The sequence below is a fragment of the Prinia subflava genome, chromosome 24 (genome assembly GCF_021018805.1).
Source record: "Prinia subflava isolate CZ2003 ecotype Zambia chromosome 24, Cam_Psub_1.2, whole genome shotgun sequence".
In the NCBI taxonomy this organism is placed as follows: domain Eukaryota; kingdom Metazoa; phylum Chordata; class Aves; order Passeriformes; family Cisticolidae; genus Prinia; species Prinia subflava.
Genome location: NC_086270.1, coordinates 6,012,432 through 6,035,236, shown reverse-complemented (window position 1 = coordinate 6,035,236; position 22,805 = coordinate 6,012,432). Strand labels below are relative to the sequence as shown.

The following is a 22,805-nucleotide window of genomic DNA, read 5'->3' as shown; positions in this document are numbered from 1 at the left end:
AATATTTAGGGCAGGATGTGCTTTTCCAAAGGGCATCTCCACCCATCCCCAGGCCACCTCCAGGCCTGGCTTGGGGCAGTCATGGTGAGAAACGAGAAGAGCTCCAGCAGCCAGCCTGGTCCTGTGGCTGTGACAAAGGAGAGGTGTGGAATGTTCTGTGACAGAGATGTCCCACCCCGTCCCAGGCTCTGATCAGGAATATTTTGGGCAGGATTCCCAAAGGGAAGACCCATCCCAAGGTCTCCTGCAGGCCTGGCTTGGGGCAGTCATGGTGAGAAACGAGAAGAGCTCCAGCAGCCAGCCTTGTCCTGGGGCTGTGACCAAGAGATGTGTGGAATGTTCAGTAATCAATTTCATTAACAATTCAAAGATCATTTTTAATCTCTCCACAGAATAAAGCAGGAGACTGGGCTGGGCCTTGCTGCAATAATCTGGGCTCTTCTGCAAAGTTTCCTGGTGGAATTTCGAGTTGCTCTCTTGCTCTTCAGTTACAATTAAACAATTAGCAGACGTGGGGGCAGAAAATTGATTTTCTGCTTGGAGGATTGGAGTGGTTTATGCTTTTGGGGGGGATTTCTGAGCATGTTTAAAAGCACTGGAGCCACTGAGATGTCATTTGGGGCACCCTTCCAGGCTCCAGGTCTGCTGTGGAGCATCCTGGTGCCCCGAACAAGGAGACGGAGCACAGAAAAATGGAATTATCCCCCCTTGATGGGTAAATCAGCTGGAAATATACAACCAACATCATCCTCTTCATCCCCATTGCAGAAATGCACATCCAGTGAAAAGAACAGGGGCAGCACCACATTTCTTATTCATCCTCTGCAAATATTCCATTGAAGTTTGCTGTTAAATATTCCATAGAAGCTGTTTCAGAGCAGAGCAGCCCCCCCCGGGCTGTGATCCAAGCTCTGGAGGAGGCTGGAATGGAGACTTTATTTAAGACTGAGAAAACCCCACTTTTTTCACCCTGTGATGTTTGAAAAGAGCAGGAAATGATCCCGAAAGGGGAGCAGGTGCAGAATTCCAGGGACATCAGCAGTGCCATCAGTGACATCTGCAGGGCCTGAGCTGTGCAGTCACTGGTGAACAGGCCACAGATCCTTATCACTGCTGATAAGGCAGAGCGGCAGATTCTGAGAGGAAATTGAAATAGAAATATCAGCTTTTCCTTTGCAAGCAGCACAAGCGTGAGAAAAGATCAGGCCAAGGTCAAAGCACCGTTTTTTTCTCACTAATGTTTTAGAAATCAAATTATTTCTTCCTTCACTCAGCAATCAGACACCCTCAGAAATCAGACTCACAGTTTGGAAGCCATTAACATTTTTATTTTAATTGAAACTCGTCTTCCAAGTCACATAAAAGCACGGAAAAATGCACCCACTCAGGTATGAAATGGCAGAGCAACGCTGGGTTGGATATTCTGGGGCGCTGTCAATCATCACAAGCAGACAGGGCGAGAGCTGCAGTTCCTGGGGGTTTTTAGCTGATCCCTTTTCTGTAGGAATTCTGGCTGGCAGAGCTGCAGGGCTGGGTTATCCCAGAGAAAATTCCTTCCCCGTTCATCCCTTAATCCCACCTCCTAAAGGTCTCACTGCTGAGCCATCCTGGTGGCACAGAGCAAAGCTGGCAGGGCTCGGGCCAGCCTGCACCCCACAGCAGCCAAATCCCAGATTCCAGGGATGGCAACCAGAGCCAGAGTCAGGAAATTGAGGTTCCAGAGCGGGAGAAGACTCCAGCAGTTCCCTGGCAGGATCTGGCTGGAAAAAGATGGGAACTGCTCTGGAGGGAGCACTGGGACTCTGCCAGGAGGGGAGAGGCAGCAGCACTCAGTGTCACCTCTCCCCCAGGCTGGGCTCAGACGGTCACATAGGGAGGGGGGGAATCCTTGGAAGGCAATTCCAGGGCTTCCTCATAGGATGGCAGCACGGCCTGGAAGAGATCAGAGGTTATGGGATCCCAGGGATTTCATCCTGGAGGGCTCCTCTGCCTGCTTCAAAGCAGGGACAAAGAACCACGTGGGGTTTAGGGCACGAAGGGCAGGAATCAGCAAAGCTGGGGGCAGCGGGGTTTGGATCCAGCTTGTGCCAGTGCCACCCCTATTCCCGGGACTATAAATGGCCCCAGGCTTCTGAACCTGTGGAATCCCAGCCCCATTCCCAGGGAAAGCTGAAGAATTTTGCAGAGGGGGACAGCTGGGCCACCACGGCTGGCAAGACAGGGCTCAGCAGATTTGCCAAGAACAAAAGCCAATACACAGCATTCCCTATCCCTCAGCATTCCCTACCCTCAGCATTCCTTATCCCACAGCATTCCATATCCTCAGTATTCCATGTCTCCCTCTTTCCTGCCGATCCATCCTTACAACACTGAAAATCCAGAACTGTCTTGGGTTATGTAACCAAAAAAAAAGTTTATTCTATTTCATCTGTAGAAAGCAGTTGGGGGATGGTTTCTTTTTCCTTTATCTCTTGTAACTCCAGGGGAGGAGGGCGGATGCCTTCTGATCACAGCCCAGCTGTTAAACCAGGTGGGGCAGTGTTTGTGATCTCTGTCACCACTGCCCACCCTCGGGGATATCTTCTGTTCATGGGCCATTGAGGCTCACCAGGGACTGACACATTCCATCATCCATTGGGAGATGGAACACCCAGGGGGAGCAGCCAACCATTCCCTGCCCAGATAAAAATGGGGACACAGGGACCCCAGACATTCCTCTTTGCCACTGGATTCCCAGAGGAAGAGCGGACCCATCTCAGCACCCCTGAACCTGTCTGCAGGATCATCTCTGCTCCAACAGAACCACATCTGTCACTGCAGGAGGATTTATTTGGACTGCTTCCAACACCCTGAACAGGGTGTCAGGTCGTATCTCTGACTCCGTCAGGGTTTCTAGGGTTTGTTTGCTTTTTTTGTACTACTGCATTTGTATTTTAAATATACCTAGTAAAGAACTGTTATTCCTATTCCCATATTTTAGCTTGAAAGCCCCTAATTTCAAAATGATAATAATTTGAAGGGAGGGGGTTTACACTCCCCATTCCAAGGAGAGCTCCAACATTCCCTGACAGACACCTGTCTTTCCAAAACAAGACAAGAACTCTCAGACAGAAAGGTGAAGAAAGAGCTGATTTTAAACACTCTTAGCTATGGAAGGTGAACTCCAGCTGGAATGAACCCCAGATTCCTGGATCTATTTATCTACTCTGCCTGAGTTTCACCTTTCTTGCACATTGACTTTAAAGATTTTATACAGAAGTAAAATTAAATGAATATATTGTAATTAAAAACTGATTATTAGCACTTGCTACTGGGGATTTGAGGGGCTGGAAATTCTCTCAGATCCCCAAAAACCAGAGATAAGGATCACCAGTCTAAAGGATTCCTGTTGACAGAATAAATTAACTTTTTCTCACCTTTCCCACTGCTTTTGAGCCCATTTTCGGGAATAAATTCATTTTTATGCCCCTTTTCCACTTCTTGTGGCTCCACTTCCAGGAATAAATTCATTTTTCCTCACCTTTTCCACTGTTTTGGGTCCACTTTCCGAAGTAAATTCACTTTTCCTCACCTTTTCCACTGCCTGTGGCTCCACTTTCACCTCCTCCCTCCTGCTGGCTTTGATGTACTTAAAGCAGCTCAGGACACACTTGAACATGTAGGCCTGGAAAAGAGGGAAAGGGGAAGGAAAAGGACATTTTTCCATGGCCCTGCAGGGCAAAAAGGGCATTTCCACTCTTGCCACCAGCCTGGGATTCTTCTGCTCTTTTCTCTGGAGGGAGAAGTTTGGGACCATGATCCCAGGGCCTTAAATCTTAAATCAAGGGCCTTAAAGTCTCCATCCTTCCCTAGGAATGTGGTGATTCCATGAATTCAGAATAATGCTGGGCTGGGGCTGGGATGAATAATCCAGTCAATATAAAGTGATTAAACATAAACTCCATTAAACACAACAAAGAGCTCTTAGGGCACAATATCCTGAGTAGGAAAGGAAATCGTGGCTCTGATGTCATTTTTCGGAGCAGGTTATGAAGTCTGGATTCCATGAATTCAGAACAACACTGGGGTGGGACTGGGATCGATAATCCAGTAAATATAAAGTGATTAAACATAAAATCCATGAAACACAACATTGGACACCTCTGAGATCACAATATCCCGAGGTAGGAAAGGAAATTATGGCTTTGATGCCATTTTTCAGAGCAGGTTACAAAGCCTGGATGCCTCAGGAAAGCACTAGAGGCACCACAGAGATCCAAGGACTGCTCCAAAAATCCATTCATTCAGCAAAATCCCATTTTCGCACCTCCCTGACAGGAGCTCCTGGCACCCCATGGATTTATCCATGCAATAAACGGAGCTTTTCTGAGGAAAAAGGATTGATTGAGGGGTTGTGGCCCAGGGAAATAAGCGGGGTCTGTGGGACTGGCCCTGTTAAATCAATATTTTCCCTGCTCAGAGCAGCACGGCAGAGTCGTGTGCCTGGTGTTTGTGTTGGCCTGGGAATGTGCTCGGGAACAGTTGGGATTTTCAGGGAACACAGGGAGCCACAGATCCCAACACTGGGCTGTGCAGCTGAGCGTGCCCAGGACAATGAGGGCTGCTTGGGTTGACACGAAGCCAAGACAAAGAGAAAAAAAGGAATGAAATATCTGAGCTGAAAAAAAAATCAATCTCAGCATTCCGGAGATCGGAGGTAAATCCAAACTTTGAGCATCTTTTGGGAATATTGCAGAACCCTTCCTGCTTCCAAAGCCTCTTCATCCAGAGAGCAAATCTGGAGCTCTCATAGAAACTGGGTAAAAACCTCTGCTCATCCATGAAAAAAATCTCAGTAAATCTAAGAATTAAATAAAAATCACACAGCAAAGGACTGCATTCCCTGATTTTGGCTTTGAAATAAATAAAAATCACACAAGAAAGGAATGCATTCCTTGATTTTGGTTTTAAAACACATCAAAATCATACAGCAAAGGAATATATTCCCTGATTTTGATTTTGAAATAAATTAAAATCATACAAGGAATGCACTCCCCAGTTTTGGTTTTGAAATACATCAAAATCCCAAGGAATGTTTTATTCCTCTTAATTTCTGCTTTCATATCCCTGTGGTGCTGGAGAACTTTATGATTCCAAAGTGAGACAAAGATTATTGGAATATTTGCCCACCTTCCATCCCTGGAAGTGCCCAAGGCCAGGCTGGAGCACCCTGGGACAGTGGAAGGTGTTCCTGCCATGGCAGGGAGGAGATGAACCTAAAGGTGCCTCCAACCCAAATCACTCCATGGATTTAGGATCACTCGAGGATGCAGAGACCAGCACAGGGAACTGCCTTAAGGGTGCCAGGGCAGCATCACCCTGCCCTTGGAATATTTTTTCCAAGGAATTCGGAACAACTGATCCTGGAGCTCCACAGCCTCAGCCCCACACTGCCCTTGGGATATTTCTTCCACGGAACTTTGAACACAGGTAATGCAGACCCAGCCCCAAGCTGCCCTGAGCTGGGGGGGGAGGTGCAGGGAGAGAATTCCATGGGATTTTACCCACGGAATAGGACAGAGATTGGCTCTGGGATTAAAGGACGGGGGTCCTGATGGCTTTTTGGGGAGTTCAGAAGACCAGCAGTCCTAGGGGTTTTATTATCCCCCCCCATCCCTCCTCTTACAACCCCAGCACAAAAACCCACTGCAAGTCCAGCATTTTGTGGGTAAAGCTGTGGAAAATTCCAATTAATCCATTTGCCAGGTCAGGGAGATTCCTGCCAGCTGGGGCTCGGGGTTATCTCTGCTCCTGCTATACACTCCATACAAATATTAAAAGAGATTTTAAAGCCATGCCTGAAGTGCATCCATGCAAAACTCTCCACTCCTCGCTAGCTTATCTGGCCCACCTGGAAGGCTCAGAATATAAAATGGTTTCAACTCACAAGCAGCACTTTCTGCCCAAGTACCTGGAAGAATCTGGGGGTTTTCTTTGTGGAGCTGAAGGCAAAAAATCAGTTCTCTGAGCCACTGAAGCAATAAAGGAATAAAACCCCTCTCCAGTGGAGCTTCCTGAGGCACCAGCAGGGTTTAGCTCCTGGTTTTAATGAACTTTGGGAGTATCAGGGTGGAGAACCCTGCTCCCATCAGAGTGGGCACAGCCACCCACCGAATGAAAGATCTCACCTGCTGATCAATAATCTCATTTATTTGGGGTTATTTTCAACCTTTTTCTCCTTCTAGAGAGGAATGGGCAGTGATTATTTGGGGAGATAAGAGGGATTTTGCTTTGTAACTCACACAGAAGTGTAAAAGGAGATATTTGGATAAATAACCTCATATAATCTCATTTATTGTGGTACATTACAGCAGAAGACTTTGCTGTGTTTGTTTTCAACCTTTTTCTCCTTCTAGAGAGGAACGGGCAGTGATGATCTGGGGACAGAAGAGGGATTTTGCTTTGTAACTCCCACAGAAGAGTGAAGGCAGGGATTTGGATAAAAAAAGAGGAGGCACAGCTCCTGCTGTGCCTGAGGAGAGCCCAACAAGGCAGATTTGGGAGAGAATCATAGCTGAATTTTCCCGAATTTTTACCTTGAGGAGCAGCACAGCCACGAAGGCAATGGTGAAGGTGATCATCACTTTGGCGTATTCCTCTGTTGGCAGCTTCTCCAGGGCTGGCGGAGAGCCCTGGGGGAAAAGGAGAAGGCCTCAGCCCCAAACACTCATTCCCTGTGCCAGGGGCATCCACAGAGAGGGTTCAGGGTTCAGGCAGAACAAGGAACAAAGGATTTTCACCAGCAGCAGGATCGCAGGGATATTGTTTTCCTCCTGCTGTTTCCACTCCTTGGGCAAAGCCTTGTTTAAATGAGAACTTCTAAAATTTTAATTTCCACTTTTACCACCAGCCTGGGATTCTCCTGCTCTTTTCTCTGGGGGGAGAAACTTGGGATCATGATCCCAAGGCCTTAAATCAGTGTCTCCATCCTTCCCTAGGAATGTGATGATTCCATCTATTCATAACAACACTGGGGTGGGACTTATTAAACATGACTGTTTAATAAAGATGAAAATTGAGGCATTTTCCATGCAGGCAGCTGCACCTGAATCGCTTCTCCCTACAATTTGCATCCATCAGATTCCTACACGGAGAAACAAGGTGTATTTTTAAGGAACACGGGAGCTGTCAGTCAAGAACAGCGCTGGGGAGAACACTGAAAACCCTCTTTGATGTCAAACTCAGCGGTTCTGGATGTTCCAGACAGGTCAGATTAGCTGCACAGCCACAGAATGGGAATTTCTAGGAGTTCCCAGTGTGGAAAATGAGCGGAGCTGGGTCCAGACTTACCCTGCTGTCCACAGGCTTGAGGCTGAGGTAGGTGGGCACCTCCATGTAGGAGCTGCACAGGGTGAGGATGCTCAGGCAGAAATCCAGCAGCTGCAGCGCCAGCAGGGGAATCCTGGAGTGGCCCTGCTGAGGGGGACAGGAATTGGGTCACAATCATGGGATTGGGTCACTTCTGCAGATTATTCACACTTTACACAGAGCCTGTGGTTAGTTCATATGGAGTTTAAGACACTAAATTCCCTTAAATCCAACTCAAACCTTTCCTTCTGCTGGCCCAAAGAGCAAACCCTTCGTGGGGCTTCATCCGAGCTCCACAGACCCCTCTGGCTGGAGCAGTTTATCTCCAGCAAACCCCTCCTGTCGGGGCCACACCCAGAGCACCTCCCCCAAAGCCAGGAGAAAATCAACATTCCAAGACAGGGGAAATAAATATCCCAACTACCACTGGTTTCCTCCAGCCTCCAAGGATTGCATCCTGTCTCCAGCCTGGAGAAACCACCTCACATCTGGATTCAGGATCCTACAAGTCTTTCCTAACAAAAGGATTCCATGACAAACCACAGCCCAAGATAACAATCATTTATTCCAACCTTCCAGGATCCTAAAGGTCTTTTCCATCCTAAATGATTCCACGAAGAATTGCAGCCCAAGATAATGATCCTTTATTCCAAACTAAGGGATTTCATGAAGAACCACAGCCCAAGGGAATGATCCTTCATTCCAACCTTCCAGGACCCTAAAGGTCTTTTCCATCCTAAAGTATACCATGACAAACCACAGCCCAAGGTATTGATCCTTCATTCCAACCTAAATGATTCCATGTGGAACCACAGCCCAGGGTAACCATCCTCTATCCCAACCTCCCAGGACCCTAAAGATATTTCCCAACCTAAAGGATTCCATGGGGAACCACCCCAAGGTACGGATCCTCCACTCCGTGCATTCCCCACCTCCCTGAAGGGCAGGAGGGGCTCTGCCCAGGAGGAGGAGCTGTCACCCACCGTGTGGCCCAGCGAGGACACGGAGATGATCACTGGAACCTGGATGTAGGAGCTGAACATGGTCAGGAGGCTGAGGAGGAAATCAATGACTTGCAGAGCCAGGAAGGGGATCAGGAGCCGCTCCCTATTCTGAGGAGGAAAAGCAGTGCCGGTTATTTCCACTCCACGTGGGAAATGAGAGAAGCTGGCAACACCTGGAAGGACTTATATCGTGCTCCAAGGATTAACACTTCCCTGGAATTTCTGATTGCAGTGACAACTGATCCAGAGAAAACAGGGTATCAGTGGTGATTTGTTTCACCCCTTTGGAAAATTCCTGAGAATTCTCACTCCGTGGAATTGGCATTTCCCATCAGAGCTGTCCCTGACTGTCCCTATGTCTTGGGTTATGTAACCAAAAAAAAAGTGTATTCTATTTCATCTGCAGAAAGCAGTTGGGGATGGTTTCTTTTTCCTTTATCTCTTGTAACTCCAGGGGAGGAGGGCGGATGCCTTCTGATCACAGCCCAGCTGTTAAACCAGGTGGGGCAGTGTTTGTGATCTCTGTCACCACTGCCCACCCTCGGGGATATCTTCTGTTCATGGGCCATTGAGGCTCACCAGGGACTGACACATTCCATCATCCATTGGGAGATGGAACACCCAGGGGGAGGAGCCAACCATTCCCTGCCCAGATAAAAATGGGGACACAGGGACCCCAGACATTCCTCTTTGCCACTGGATTCCCAGAGGAAGAGCGGACCCATCTCAGCACCCCTGAACTTGTCTGCAGGATCATCTCTGCTCCAACAGAACCACATCTGTCACTGCAGGAGGATTTATTTGGGCTGCTTCCAACACCCTGAAAACAGGGTGTCAGGTCGTATCTCTGACTCTGTCAGGGTTTTCTAGGACTTTTGTTTGCTTGCTTGTTTGTTGGGGGTTTTGTTGTTGTTGGTGGTTTGGTTTGGTTTGGTTTTTGGTTTTTATCTGTACTACTGCATTTGTATTTTTAATATTCCTAGTAAAGAACTGTTATTCCTATTCCCATATTTTTGCCTGAAAGCTCTTAACTGCAAAATTGTAATAATTTGAAGGGAGGGGGTTTTACATTCTCCATTCTAAGGGAAAATCCAGTTTTTCCTGACAGACACCTGTCTTCCCAAACCAAGACACTCTAAAATTTACCTCTGCAGAGGGAGAACCGGGTTATTTGGGTGGTGTTTAATGCTTAGAACTCTGCCACCATCAGATTCCTGGGGTTTCCACCCCAAGGCCTGGTCATTCCTCCTCCTGAACTGGGAAATGAGTCCCGGGTGCAACAGGGCAGTAACAGTTCTCTCGTGGGACCTGACTTGCAACAGAGCAAGGGAATAAGGCAAGAAAACATTTCTAAATCATAAAATCTCCTTCATTTAACACCAAACATAGCCCAGATGGAAATGTTGCCCAGATTTGGTAAATCTGGGTGTTTGAAGCTTTTCCCAAGAACCTGTGGCTTCAAACCAGTTCCTCTCCCCCTCTGGAACCAGGAGACCTTTTTATTTGCCTTTTTTCCTGTGTGATTTTCGGATTCTGGAATTTTTATCTGCCTTTTTTCCCTTGTGTGATTCTGGGATTCTGGGGGGTTTTCCCAATTTTTTTGACCATAATTCCAGTGAGCACCATCCAAACCCAGAATGTCATCTGCGGGGAACGTACCTTGAGCACCCCGAGCAGGAGGTGGAAGCTGATGACAAACAGCATGAGGATCAGCAGGAAACTGGTGGTGACATCAGCTGGAAAGGATAAAAATGATAAAAGGAATCACCACTTCAACAAAAGATGTCCCAACTCCATCACACCCCTAAGGGAGAGTTCAACCTGGCACAAAGAATTGTGTCTGTGGAGGAATTAATGCCATGCAGCTGGAATTAACCCTCTTTTTCCTTTTTACACCCATTTTTCATCTCTCTTTGAAGTTCCGGTATCCACCAGGCCATGCAGGTTGTGAGCTCAAGGGAACCAAGGCCTGAAATGTTAAATATCCCAGGCTACAAAATGAAGTATTAAAAAAATCCAGAGGGCTTTTGACTCATAGCTATGAGCTAGAAATAATTTAGAGACTGAAAGGCAGATAAAGGAACCAGCAGTGAAATGCTGAAGGATCTTCAGAATCTCTCAGAGAAGAGCAGGAGTTTTAACCCCTCACCACTGGTGAGGCCAGGGAAAGTGTCTTGGGTTATGTAACCAAAAAAAAAGTGTATTCTATTTCATCTGTAGGAAGCAGTTGGGGATGGTTTCGTTTTCCTTTATCTCTTGTAACTCCAGGGGAGGAGGGCGGATGCCTTCTGATCACAGCCCAGCTGTTAAACCAGGTGGGGCAGTGTTTGTGATCTCTGTCACCACTGCCCACCCTCGGGGATATCTTCTGTTCATGGGCCATTGAGGCTCACCAGGGACTGACACATTCCATCATCCATTGGGAGATGGAACACCCAGGGGGAGGAGCCAACCATTCCCTGCCCAGATAAAAATGGGGACACAGGGACCCCAGACATTCCTCTTTGCCACTGGATTCCCAGAGGAAGAGCGGACCCATCTCAGCACCCCTGAACCTGTCTGCAGGATCATCTCTGCTCCAACAGAACCACATCTGTCACTGCAGGAGGATTTATTTGGGCTGCTTCCAACACCCTGAACAGGGTGTCAGGTCGTATTCCTGACCCTCTCAGGGTTCTCTAGGACTTTTGTTTGTTTGTTTTTGTACTACTGCATTTGTATTTTTAATATTCCTAGTAAAGAACTGTCATTCCTATTCCCATATTTTAGCTTGAAAGCCTCTAATTTCAAAATGATAATAATTTGGAGGGAGGGGGTTTACACTCTCCATTCCAAGGAGAGCTCCAACATTCCCTGACAGATACCTGTCTTTCCAAACCAAGAGAGAAGGTCAGGGGGTGATCTCTCCCCCAAACTCTGCAGCTGTGGAATGCAAGGGACACCTCAAAACTACAATGTGAGGGGGTTTAGGGTGGTTTCTGGCAGCTGCTTTGGGTGCAGGGGGTGATGTTTTATATCCATAGAGTTCCTGCTCAACCTTTGCCTGGAAGAAATTTTCCCTCCAGGAATCACAGCTTGCCCTGGTGTTGATTCACCTCTCCAGAGGCAAAACTCTGCTGCTTTTTTTTTCACCTGCCTCTACACAACCTTTCCCAGAGGCTCCTCCAACTCCTTTCCTTCTGTTTCACCTGAGTTTAAAACAGCACTGGCCAGTTTGGGTTCTTCAATTCCTAAATGCTTCAAGAAAGGGTTCAATCCTGCCAAAAAAAGAGCCAAACTTTTGATTTCACTGTTCCTTTTTTAAAGCAGCGGATCCTTCCCAGAGATGTACAGGACGGATGATCCTTGGGTGTCCCTTCCAGCTGAGGATATTCCACACATCCATGAATAAATCCAGTGCCTAACTCTGTTTTATCCATCACCCTCCCACTGTTTTCATAAAGACCTCTGGGAATTGTGCCTGTAGAATCCCATCACATTCCAGCTGCTCTAAAATCCTTTACTTCTCCATATCACCCTTTTTTCCCCATGAAAATTCATCTCCATCTCCCCCAGCTCTGAGTGTTCACACAGAGCTTTGGTTCCCTTTCGTGAGGGAAGATTCCAGTGCTTGGGCAGAGCCCAAATCATCCTTTCTTCCCTTTCTAGAAGTGGATATTCTTTATTCCAGTGAATATTTCTTAATTTAATTTATTTTTGTTGTTGTTCCCCAGACGATAAAATCATTCCCCAAGAAGCCAAGGCAGAGAAACCTGTCCCTGTTTTTCAGGCAGGTGACAACTGTCACAGCTTTATCAGAATTTATACATTTGCTGTGTTTAGGGGGAAATGCAAAGGTTCCCCCCAAGGCAAAGGGACACAAATCTCCTCCCAGCTGAAGAAAGGACTAAAAATGTCACTGAGAAGCTCAGGAACAATTCCAGGTTTGCTGAAGACCTTCCTGAGCCACATCTGGGCAGGTGGCAGCAGCAGTGCCACCCCTCCCATCCTCCCTCTGCTGACAGGGTTCATTTAAATGCAATTTCAATTCATTTCAATTGATACAAAAGGGATTTTCAATTCCCCTGCTGTCTCCTCTTTAAGTCTCCTCCAGAAATGAGTTTTGGAGATGATGGGAAACCTTCAGTGCGGAAAGAAGCTCTGCCCAGCATTTTCTCCCCCCAGCACGAGGAGCCTCTTCCTTCCCCAGGCTTGAAGAAAAACCCTCTGGGGAAGCTGCAACTCCCTGGGAAGCCGAAAAAGCTGATCTCGAGGGGGAGTGGAGCCATCTGGAGGGGTGGGATACAGGGAATGATCCGAATTATCCACTCACGCTGCACCAGGAAAGGAGAGCTGTGATGGCGCAAAGCAAGGAAACAGCTTTTCCTCTTAACCTGAGAAAACCCCAGTGCAGGAGCTGCTCCTCCCCAGGCTGTGGGAATTGAGACCCAGAGGAGGAAGAAATCTCCAAGAACAATGAAGAGAGAGTCCCCAAACTCAGAAAACCCCGAGGGTCAGCAGGGAGGGAGAGAGGGAAAGGGCTTTTTGTCCTGGAGAAAATCAGGACCACAAAGGGCAGCTCCCTCCAAAGGCAGCCACTGCTGCTTTCCTTCTGCTCCCAGTGGGGTGGGAAAGCCAGAATTCCAAGGCAGAACAACAACCCCACCTTTGAGGAGCAGGGGAGTAGAACCAAGGCTGGGATGTTGTGCACAAAGAGCCAAAGATAAACAGGGAACAGCCTAAACCCAAAACAGAGCTTAACAAAGGAGCCAGACTCAGCCTTTGTGGGACCAGACCTGAAGGAGCCAATCCCAATCCCATTAAAACCCAAACTCCCAAAGCCTTTTCCCTAAAGGAGCCAATCCCAATCCCATTAAAACCCAAACTCCCAAAGCCTTTTCCCTAAAGGAGCCAATCCCAATCCCATTAAAACCCAAACTCCCAAAGCCTTTTCCCCTGTGTTTCGCCCAGCACCAGCACTCAGGAGTTTGCCCAGAGAGGATTTTTCTTCTTATCCCAGGATTTTCTGAGGTCCAGCACAGCTGTGTTTTCCTGCCTCTCTCTCCATGGGTCTGCTCCAGCTCTCTGGCAGGATCCCTAATTAATTGGGAAGTGGCCATTGCCAGCTAATTGCCCAGCTGGATTTTCCAAGCAGAACCTGGATCAAAACCCCCCAAACAAAACAAAAAAGAAACAAAACCCCCCCAACCCCACAAAAACAAAGAGATGAAAAGAAAAGAAAAACCAAGGGAAAACAACTTCCCACGAGCTGGCTGCCTCCTGTTTGTTCCCAGGAAACAGAGTCATCCTCCCTTGCTGGCAGCAGGGATGGGCTGGTGCCATGACAAAAAACCAAAAAAACACAATCAACCAAAAACCCCAACCCCCCCAAACAAACCAAAAGCCAAACAAAAAAACACAAATGAAGAGGCCAAACAAACAAAACCCCAAATAAACAAACACCCAAACAAAAAAAAAAAAAAAAAACAAGTCAACAAACAAAAAAACCCAAACAAACAAAAACCTCAAACAAAACTCCCAAACCAACAAACAAAAAACAACCAAAAATCCCAAATAAACAAACAACAACAAGCCCAGCCCCAAAACAATCCAAACCCTCCACAAAACAGCAAAACAACCAAACCCTGAAAGAGGAAGGAAACCCTTGAGGTCACACTTGCATCAAGTTCTTCAATTCTCATCAAAAATTGAAAGTGGGAACACATTTTACAGGAATGGATGGATGGATGCTCTGTTTTCCTTGTGCTGATCCCAGCCCTGGCTCTGGAGCCTCCTGGGTAATTCCATGCTGGGTAATTCCCTGCTGGGTTATTCCCTGCTGGGTTATTCTCCGGGAATGCTCTGCAGGAAAGGGTTTGCACCCTGCACTGGGGGCTGAGCTGAGCAGAGCAGCCTCCAACCCCTCCACAGGAATATTTGGGAATATTGCTCCATGGGAAACATGGGAACCATTGCACTGCCCCTTGCTCGGGTTCATTTCAGCAGGACTCACCCAAATTCCCATTTTTTGCTCACTGCTGATGCCCTTCCCTTTGGAATTAGGTGAATAAAGTCCCTTCCAATCCAGATATTCCATGATTCTTTTGGATGAACCAAACCTTTCAGTGGTGATGTCAAATAGCCCTGGGGGATCCCAGTGCTGCCCTTTTCCTTGGAAAAACATGAAGCCAGCTTTTATAACTTCACCAGGCAGTGCCTATTCCTGGTTTGGTGCTTTTCCCTATTTCTGTCTCCTATCCTGGGGACAGGAGACTTTGGAGTGTGCAGGAATCCACAACCAGCCTCCTTTTCCTCCACGTACAGGGAATTTTCAGCCCAGGAGCAGCCTCTCTGGAAAAGCAGGGAACAGCAATTCCTGGCTGCCAGGGGTTGTGTTTTTCTCTCTGTGGGCATGGACAGGGCAGGGAGGGGGCCTGGGTTCCTTCTTTTGCTCCCAGGGTTATCTCTGCCTGTGGTTTTACATGGAAAATGACTCAAGAAAGGAACCCCCCCTGCACTTGTTACCAAACAGCTCCTGCAGAACATCCTGGTTGGGCAATATTTGAGGGCAGTTGTTTGTTTTAGATGGAACCTCAAGAGACAGCTCCAGGTCTTTGCAAGGATCTGAGCTGGATCTCTCTGGAGGAATTAAATCCTTCAGGAATTGTGAGCTATGGGACAGCTTGGCTGCCTCTTCCAGCCACCAATGTTCTGGAAAAATCCACCAGGGGCTGGGAAAATCTGGGAATGGGGGTCACAGGGAGAGGAAGGGGTGGTGTGGCTCTGTCCAGCTGAGAGGCAGGAGATCTGTGGGAATGGCTCCATGGCAATGGTTCCATGGCACGGAGGGGTGTTGGTGGCAGAGTCCCATGGCCCACACAACCATGGGATCAGTGTGGGGTGGGATTTGTTCCCTCTTTCCATTGAGGAGTTCTTGGACACTTCAGTGCTTCCCTGGAAATGCCCAGAATGTGAAGGAAGTCAGGAGTATGTGTTAGGCTGGAATGATCCACAGGTGGGGAAAAGGGAGAGGAAGGGAAACCAGGATTGCCAGGGGAATCCACAGGAGATTAAGGGAAACCAGGATTGCCAGGGGAATCCACAGGAGATTAAGGGAAACCAGGATTGCCAGGGGAATCCACAGGAGATTCCTGAGGGAGCTGAAGGACTCTGTGGGTGCTGCAGAGTTTGGGCTCTGATCCTCTGAAATAAAAACTTCTCTGGGCTCCACACTGACCTCCAACACAGCCTTGGCCTGAAGCAAAACCCAAACAGAGCCTGAATTAATTCCTGAGCTTTTGACCCAGAAATCCAAATCATTTGATGGAAAAGGCAACGGGAGCAATGCAGATTGAGGAATCCCTCCCTGCCCCACAGCTGCCTCCCAGCATTGCCAGGACCCACCAATTCTGTAGTAATCCTTGTCCAGGTCTCTGCAGAAGCCCTTCCCGTTGGCCACCTCCAGGGAATACTCGATCAGCAGCAGGACACTCATGACCTGGAGAACAAAGCAAAAAACACAATTCAGGGGCCTTGGGCCAAACTCACAGCAGTGAATTCATTTCCAGGGAACACGGGATGGATGAGTCTCCAAGTGAGCCAAATGCAAAGGGTTTAAATCCCAGGAAATTCTGAGACAACCGTTATCAGTTTATTAATATTTTGGATTTAACTGCCAGCAGAAGGAGGATAGAGAAATGACAAAGGCAGTGAGTTTTGTTTCAATGGTTTCAATCCTGGTTTTATGTTTTGAAATTGCCTTTTGCTCCAGAGTTGAGGGAAATGCAATACCCGTATTCCAAAGCATAAAAAGAAACACAAAAATTATTTAAGATCCCCCTGTTAGTGTAGCTGTGCCACTCCATTGACAAAACCATCACTTTCCCTCTTCTATTATTTGAGGAAAACCTCCAAATGTTCTTTTTTCACATTGAACCAGAATGAGTTTCCCCAAGTTTTCCAACAGGACCATCAAACCAGAGTTCAATCTGTGCTGAGTTTAAAGGGTTGGGAGATGGAGGGAGGTCCAGAGTGGTGGGCTCAGTCCTGGCCCTGCGTTCTGCGCTCCCCAGGGACGATGTGGGGTGAGAAATCCATGTCCAAGCCCATCTTAGGAGATTCCATGGAATCAGGGAATCACAGAAAGGATGGAACTTGCTGGGCTGTTCCCTGTTGCCATCCTGGGAAAGCTCTGCAGGAAGGGGTTTCCACCCTGCACTGGGGCTGAGCTGAGCAGAGGAGCCTCCAACCCCTCCACAGGAATACTTGGGAATAATGTTCCATGGGAAACCTGGGAACCACTGCCCACATTTGGAAGGGATTTGCCCAAGGGTTGGAAGGGATTGGAGACTTAACCCATCCCACTCCTGCCATGGCAGGGACCCCTCCCCCTGTCCCAGGCTGCTCCCAGCCCCAGGGTCCAGCCTGGCCTTGGGCACTGCCAGGGATCCAGGGGAGCCACAGTTGCTCTGTCCATCCCTGTGTGTGTCCCTGGGTGGCCCTCTGTATCTCTGGGTGTCCCCATGTGTCCTTGTCTGTCCCTGTGTCCCTGTGTCTGTCCCTGTCTGTCTGTCTGTCCCTGTGTCTGTCCCTCTCTGTCTGTCCCTGTGTCCGTCCCTGTGCGCAGGGAGGGCAGAGCAGCCCCAGGCTCTGCTCCAGGCCCAGCAGTGCCCCCAGAGCCACGGGCAGGGGCTGAGCCCAGCAATTCCCTGCACAGGGGCACAACTTCTGCCCTGGGCAGTGCCAGCCCTGAGCAGAGCCCAGAGAGGGGCTGGACTCTCCTCCCTGGGGCATTCCAGAGCCACATGGACACGATGCTGTGCCCTGAGCTCTGGGATGGCCCTGCTGGGGCAGGGAGTGGCCCCAGTGACCCTCTGGGGTCCCTCCAGCCACCCTGGCAGTGACCCCGAGCCCTGTGGCCCTGCAGTGTTGCAGAAGTGTCCCAGGCCCTACCTGCCACCTGTTATGAACACATAAGTTCAACAGTTGTTAGTTGTAAAAGTATACGTGTGTATCTTATAAGTTTTAATTCCAACTCACAACTCTGTACAGTTGTAAGATGTTACAGTTGTAATGTTGTTAAAGTATTAACAGTACTACATAAAGATGACACCAGAACACTTTTCTGAGTCACAGTTGGTGAACACGGTCAGCCAATCGTTCGACGCCCAGAGGAAATGATTGGTCAGGGATGAATCTTGCCAAGGCCCAACCAAACCCCGGTGGATGAGCCAACCATGCCAGGGATCCTGAGAGCACCAACAGAGGAAGGACAGAGCATGTAAAAGGACTGACAGACCCTGCTGAGGGTCACTCTCTGAAGTACGGTGTGTCCCAGAGGAGTGTCCAGTGCTCTGACTTGTCATAAAGGGCTTGAGACTAGCTCAGTCCTTGTTCTCAGTGGTCAGTCTTAAATAAATCATTGGCCATTTTTTTACAACATCGGAGTCATGGCCTCATTTGTAACACTGCTCACATCAGCACCAGCTCAGGCAGAGCTGAAATAACTTTTTCTGCACAGATGCAGAAAACTTTTCACTTCAGGCACAGCCCCGAACCGCGGGCCGGGAGGAAGCGGCGCTGCTGCGGCCTGGGCCCGCCTGCACACTGGGGCTGCTGGAACGGCACAGGCACGGCTGGGGCAGGCACAGGATGGCTCTGCATTTTCAGAGGGAGCCAGATGGGGTTTGGGCAGCGGGGATGCCCGGCCAGGGGTGCTGACCTGCCCTTGCAAAGGAGCTGTGGAAGGGAATGTTGGAGTCCAGGACACGTAGAAAACCCCTCTGGCTGCCTTGGGGAGTCTGAGACCTCGGCTGGGACCCCAGGAAGGCACTGCCTTCGACCTTAGTCCATGGGAAAAGCTTCCAACACTCAGAGATGAACCACAAACAACAAAGATTTGACATCAGCAGTAGTTTGGTTTGTCACAGGGTGAAAATGTGTAGCTTTGGGTTTTTAGAATGGAAGTTGATGAGAGCAAGATGGAGAATTTTGGGCAGTGTCTCATGTTCTTTTAAAAATACTTGTTGTTCGTGGTTCATCTCTGAGTGTTGGAAGTTTTCCCATGGACTAAGGTTGAAGGCAGTGCCTTCCTGGGGTCCCAGCCGGGGTCTCGGATCCCCCAAGGCAGCCCAAGGGGTTCTCCATGTGCCCTGGACTCCAACAAGGGCAGGCTCTGCCTTGGCCCGGAAAGGGGGAAGTGAGGCTGGGAGGTGACAGGAGCTGAGCACATCCCCTCCCTCTGCCTCTGTGTCAGCCGCAGAAGATCTAGAAATAATCTGAGATCAAATTCGTCAGCTTTCTGAGCCCCAGCTGCAGCTGCAGCTTCCAGAAGAGCTGTGGCACTCTCAGAGCAAGCGCCCGCTAAGGCCCGCAGGGCTGCAGAGGGGATGGGGAGCCCCTGGCCCACCCTGTCCCTCCGAATTTCAAATTCTGTCCAGCGTCTGGATGAGAAGGAAGGATGTGTCATGTTTGCCCTGGGCCTGTCTGATACCAGCTTGTTCAAGAGTCACTCTGCTGTCTTCCCTTTTTTCCATGAAGTCGATGAATTTTGCAATTTGCTCATGAGCTGGCAGGAAAGGGAGGAATATCCAGATCTCATTACACGAGGACACGACAAAGTTAACACGAGTTCAGCTTAATGGAACAGCATTTCAGCTCCCAGGGCAGCTCTGAACCCCGTCAAGGATGAAATTGCATTGATCCAAAGTGTCTTTACAGCTGCTGGTGCCCCTTGGGAGGGGAGGGATCCCTTGATGGAGACACATGGAGATCACACCTGACTCCAAGGTGGCTGAGAGGTTTCGTGTTCAAGTTCCCAAACAGGTTTTGCTTCCTTTACTTCTGCTGTTGGTCCAACCCCTCAATTGCCAGCACGGGAAATATGGTCAGAAATTGCTTTTCTGGGTTTCACTCAAAAGGAGGCCTGAGCAAAATGGATGAGCTGGGCCCTAAATGTCAGGTTTTTTCTGAAAGAGGAGTGTGTGAGAGCAGGACAGCAAACCCCAAATTCCCCCATCCCATCCAGCAGATCCAGAGGCTGAAGGTCAGCATGAGGAACCCTCCTGATGTCTGTCAGAGAAAAACAAGGCCCTGGTTTCCTTGCTGGTGTGAAAATGAGCCACCCAACCCAGACCAAGTGCAGTTACACAAGATTAGAACGTGGCAGGAAACCCCAGCCCAGCCTGACACTTTTAAGGCAAAAGTTGGTTTAAAATTTTCCTTTTTGTGTAGAAAGAAAGAAGCACTGAGCTGTGAGCAGGCAGAGACCTCCAGGCCTTTCCCTTGGCATGGAGAGCCAGGCCAGCACCAGGACACCGCTCCAGAAGCTGGCTTTGTCACGCTGGAGTGTGGAGCCTTCCTTATTCCTGTAGGGAATGCACATCCAAGGGGATGAACCCTCTGCAGAGGGGCCTTTGGGGAAGAAGGCAGAGGAGGGTGGATGTGGTGCCTGCTCTGCACTCCTTGCTCAGCTACCCCCACTGCAGATCCACCCCTTAGCTCTGGCAGAAACCAAAAACTTCTCATTTCAGACAGAAAAATACTCAGTTCCCTTTCCCTTTGCAATGCCACAGCAGGAGAAAGGCAGGTCTGAAATAGAGGATTTCACTTCCAGGTACCCCCTCTGCAGCCCTTCCTCTCATCTCCTACAGCTGGAACTTTTGGAGCAGTCCATTAAAAGGAGCTTCACATTTCTTGGTGGAAAAAAATTGAATCCTCAGGAAATGAGTGGCTGCAGCTGTGCCAGGGCAGGCTCAGGCTGCAGAGCAGGGAAAGGTTCTTCCCCCAGAGGTGCTGGCACTGCCCAGGCTCCCCAGGGAATGGGCACAGCCCCGAGGCTGCCACAGCTCCAGGAGCCTTTGGACAGCGCTGCAGGGGTGCCCAGGGGGGGATTGTTGGGGGGTCTGGGCAGAGCCTGGAGTGGCACTTGGGGATCCTTGTAGATCCCTTCCAGCTGAGGACATTCTGTGATTCCATGATATGCTGAAATAATGTAGGGCTGAGATAAATCCAGTCATTAAATCAAGAGAGATAAATTGGGGTGTGTGACACACAGAGCCCCGGTTCCCTGGGGATAATCCTGCTGCAGCTGCAGTGGGGTTAAACTGTTCTTACAGGTCATGCTGGGCTTTTTTTTTCTGAAATATTTGCAGCTTGACTGATCTCCAGGTGATTTATCTTCGTGCATGCGGCCCTGGTGTGAGGCTGCTCCTCCTCTGCTTCACAACGGGGGTTTCTGCAAGGGGGGCTTGAAACCATGGGGAGAAGGGCACTGGGGTGGGGACAGGGTGTTCTGGGTGCTCTGGGTGCTCTGGGTGCTCTGGGTGCTGGGGGGTCCTGGTACAAGCAGGGGACACTCTGCACAAAAAGCACCACACAGAAACACTGCCCTGCCAGACCTTCACCTTCTCCCTCTTGAATTTCCAAGTGGCTCTCGTGGCAGAGGATGAAGTGAGGAGTGCCTTGAGCTCTCATTTGGTTTCCTTTCACAACATTTCATCTTTTCCTGCTGCCTCCTCCCTTGGTTGTGCTGTTCCAGGAGAAGCAGCTCAGGCTCTGTGGGACCCCTGGCTCAGCCCCAGCCTGTGGAGAGCTCAGTGAATCCCACTCTGGGCTCACCTGAGTCATGTCCAGAGGTGAGGACAGGACCTGGGAGGGTTCCAGAGGTGAATTTCTGCTCTGTGAGTTACAGAGCTGCCAAAGAGAGGAGCTGGAGGGCAGCTGAGGCCAGACAAGGTGCAGACGCTGCTTCCCAACGCTCCTCCGGCTCCAATCAAGGACCAGCAGGAAAGGAATTCTGTGCCTGCACAGGAGCAGATTTCCAGCCCTGATCCTGAATCTCTCTGTCAAACACCTCGAGGCCTGTTCATGGCTGGAGGAGCTGATGAGCAGGACAAACTCCACAGCGCTGTCTTGGAAAGTCACCTGCAGGTCACCTCCCCGCACCCAGTGGAGCTTTTCTGATCACACCCCCCCATCCTCTCCTCATTCCCCTCCTTCTTCTTCTCCTTCCCTGTCTGTTCCAGAATGCCCAGGATTTATTCCAGCTGTCTCTGAAGAGGTCAGCAGCGAGGCAGAGCTGATTAATGGGAAGAGAAGGCATTGCCACAGAGCCTGAGAGCTCTTGGATGGCACTGCTCTCACCCAGCATGGCTGGGATTCATCCCTGGCACCTGCAGCAGGAATTTATCCTGATCCAAACCCCCAGCACTGATGGAGCAAAGCAGCCAAGGTATAAATCCCCTTTTCACTTTCCCTCCCCCTGCCCAGCTGCAGCTGCACTGTCAGAAAGGGAGAGAAGAGGCAGGGCAAAAATGGTTGGTATTGTGTGATATCTCTTAAAGAAGGAAGACAAGGCCTACCCAAAAATTACCCTGTTTGGCAAAGGCAAAAGGGATGGTACAGCTCCTGCTGCTCCAGGGAAGAGGAGGGACCTTGGAATGTCCTTCCCATGCCACAGCTGCTGATCCCATGGGATTTCTGCAGGCTGCAGGTCCAAGCAACCTGTGAGAGCCCCGTCATCACCCCAAGGGCTCCCAAACCCTGACTGTGCACACGCAGCACAGCGATTATTTTAATAACCCAGCCATGCAAGAAACCACATCCTCAGGATGGCTGAAAGCACCTGAGCCTCCTCAGTGCTGCCAGGAGCGTGGGAGAGAGGGGCCTGCAGGCTCTCCTGCTCTGCCATCCCTGCCCTGAACAGCTTTTGTACCTGGCTGGGAGCCAGGATCCCAATGGAAACCAAAAGAGACACAGAGGAGGCAACTCTGCCCATCACCCTCTGCTCATCCAGCTCCCAAATCCCTCCAGTGCCTCATTGCCACATCCCCACCGCCAGTGCTGCCCATTCCCACCCAGCAGGTTTGGGATACACTTGGGTAGGAGCTCCTGCACACAGCAGAAAAACAGGAAGCACAGCACATTTCCCTGAGCTCCAATTGGCAGAGCCAGGGAAAAAATCATTCAAAACCCCTCCCAGTACAGCGAATTCTTCTTCTCCCTATCCCCCACCACCTTTTGTTCATCCCTCTTAACTCATTGGGTTTTCCTCTTGGGAACAGAGAACATTCCAGTGTCAGGGAACCCCGTGAACCACAACAATGCGCCTCCTGGAGAGATTCCACCTCTCTTTCCCTGTCTCCCTGTCCCTGTCCCCCTTCCAGGCCCAAGACTCACCATGTGGAAGATCCCCAGGGCCACCGTCGCTGTCTTGATGTTGAAGCAGCAGCATTTGGGGGGCTCAGGGTGGGTTTGGGGGGTCATTTTTGGGTCCCTCTGAGCACTCCTGAGTTAATGAGGTCGAATTTGCGGCCGCCCCACGGAAAGCGAAGCGAGAGCAGCTCGGCTTCCTTCCTGCTCTCTGAATGTGTGAAGTCATCTACAAAGTCACATGAGGCCTTTGGGTTTCTCAATCACAAAGAAAGCAAAACCGGGGGGCTCTGTGAACACATCCAGCTGGGAAAACGGAGCCCC

At 49.5% G+C, this 22,805-nt stretch overlaps 1 protein-coding gene across 2 annotated transcripts; it reads right to left on the bottom strand.

Annotated features, from left to right (window-relative positions):
* Window positions 1-1,300: 1,300 nt before the first annotated feature.
* On the bottom strand, window positions 1,301-22,700 carry LAPTM5 (lysosomal protein transmembrane 5). 2 transcript variants are annotated; one of them, XM_063418949.1, is made up of 8 exons: window positions 22,509-22,700; window positions 15,735-15,828; window positions 10,011-10,087; window positions 8,331-8,459; window positions 7,330-7,455; window positions 6,576-6,671; window positions 3,572-3,664; window positions 1,301-1,932 (listed from the first exon to the last, which is right to left on the bottom strand). In XM_063418949.1, exons 1-8 carry the CDS (start codon window positions 22,593-22,595, stop codon window positions 1,858-1,860), a joined length of 777 nt encoding a protein of 258 aa, XP_063275019.1. In that variant the 5' UTR covers window positions 22,596-22,700; the 3' UTR covers window positions 1,301-1,857. The 2 variants fall into 2 exon arrangements, with proteins under 2 accessions (XP_063275019.1, XP_063275020.1); XM_063418950.1 differs by having other exon boundaries at window positions 7,330-7,452; window positions 22,509-22,696.
* Between the last annotated feature and the right edge of the window lie 105 nt (window positions 22,701-22,805).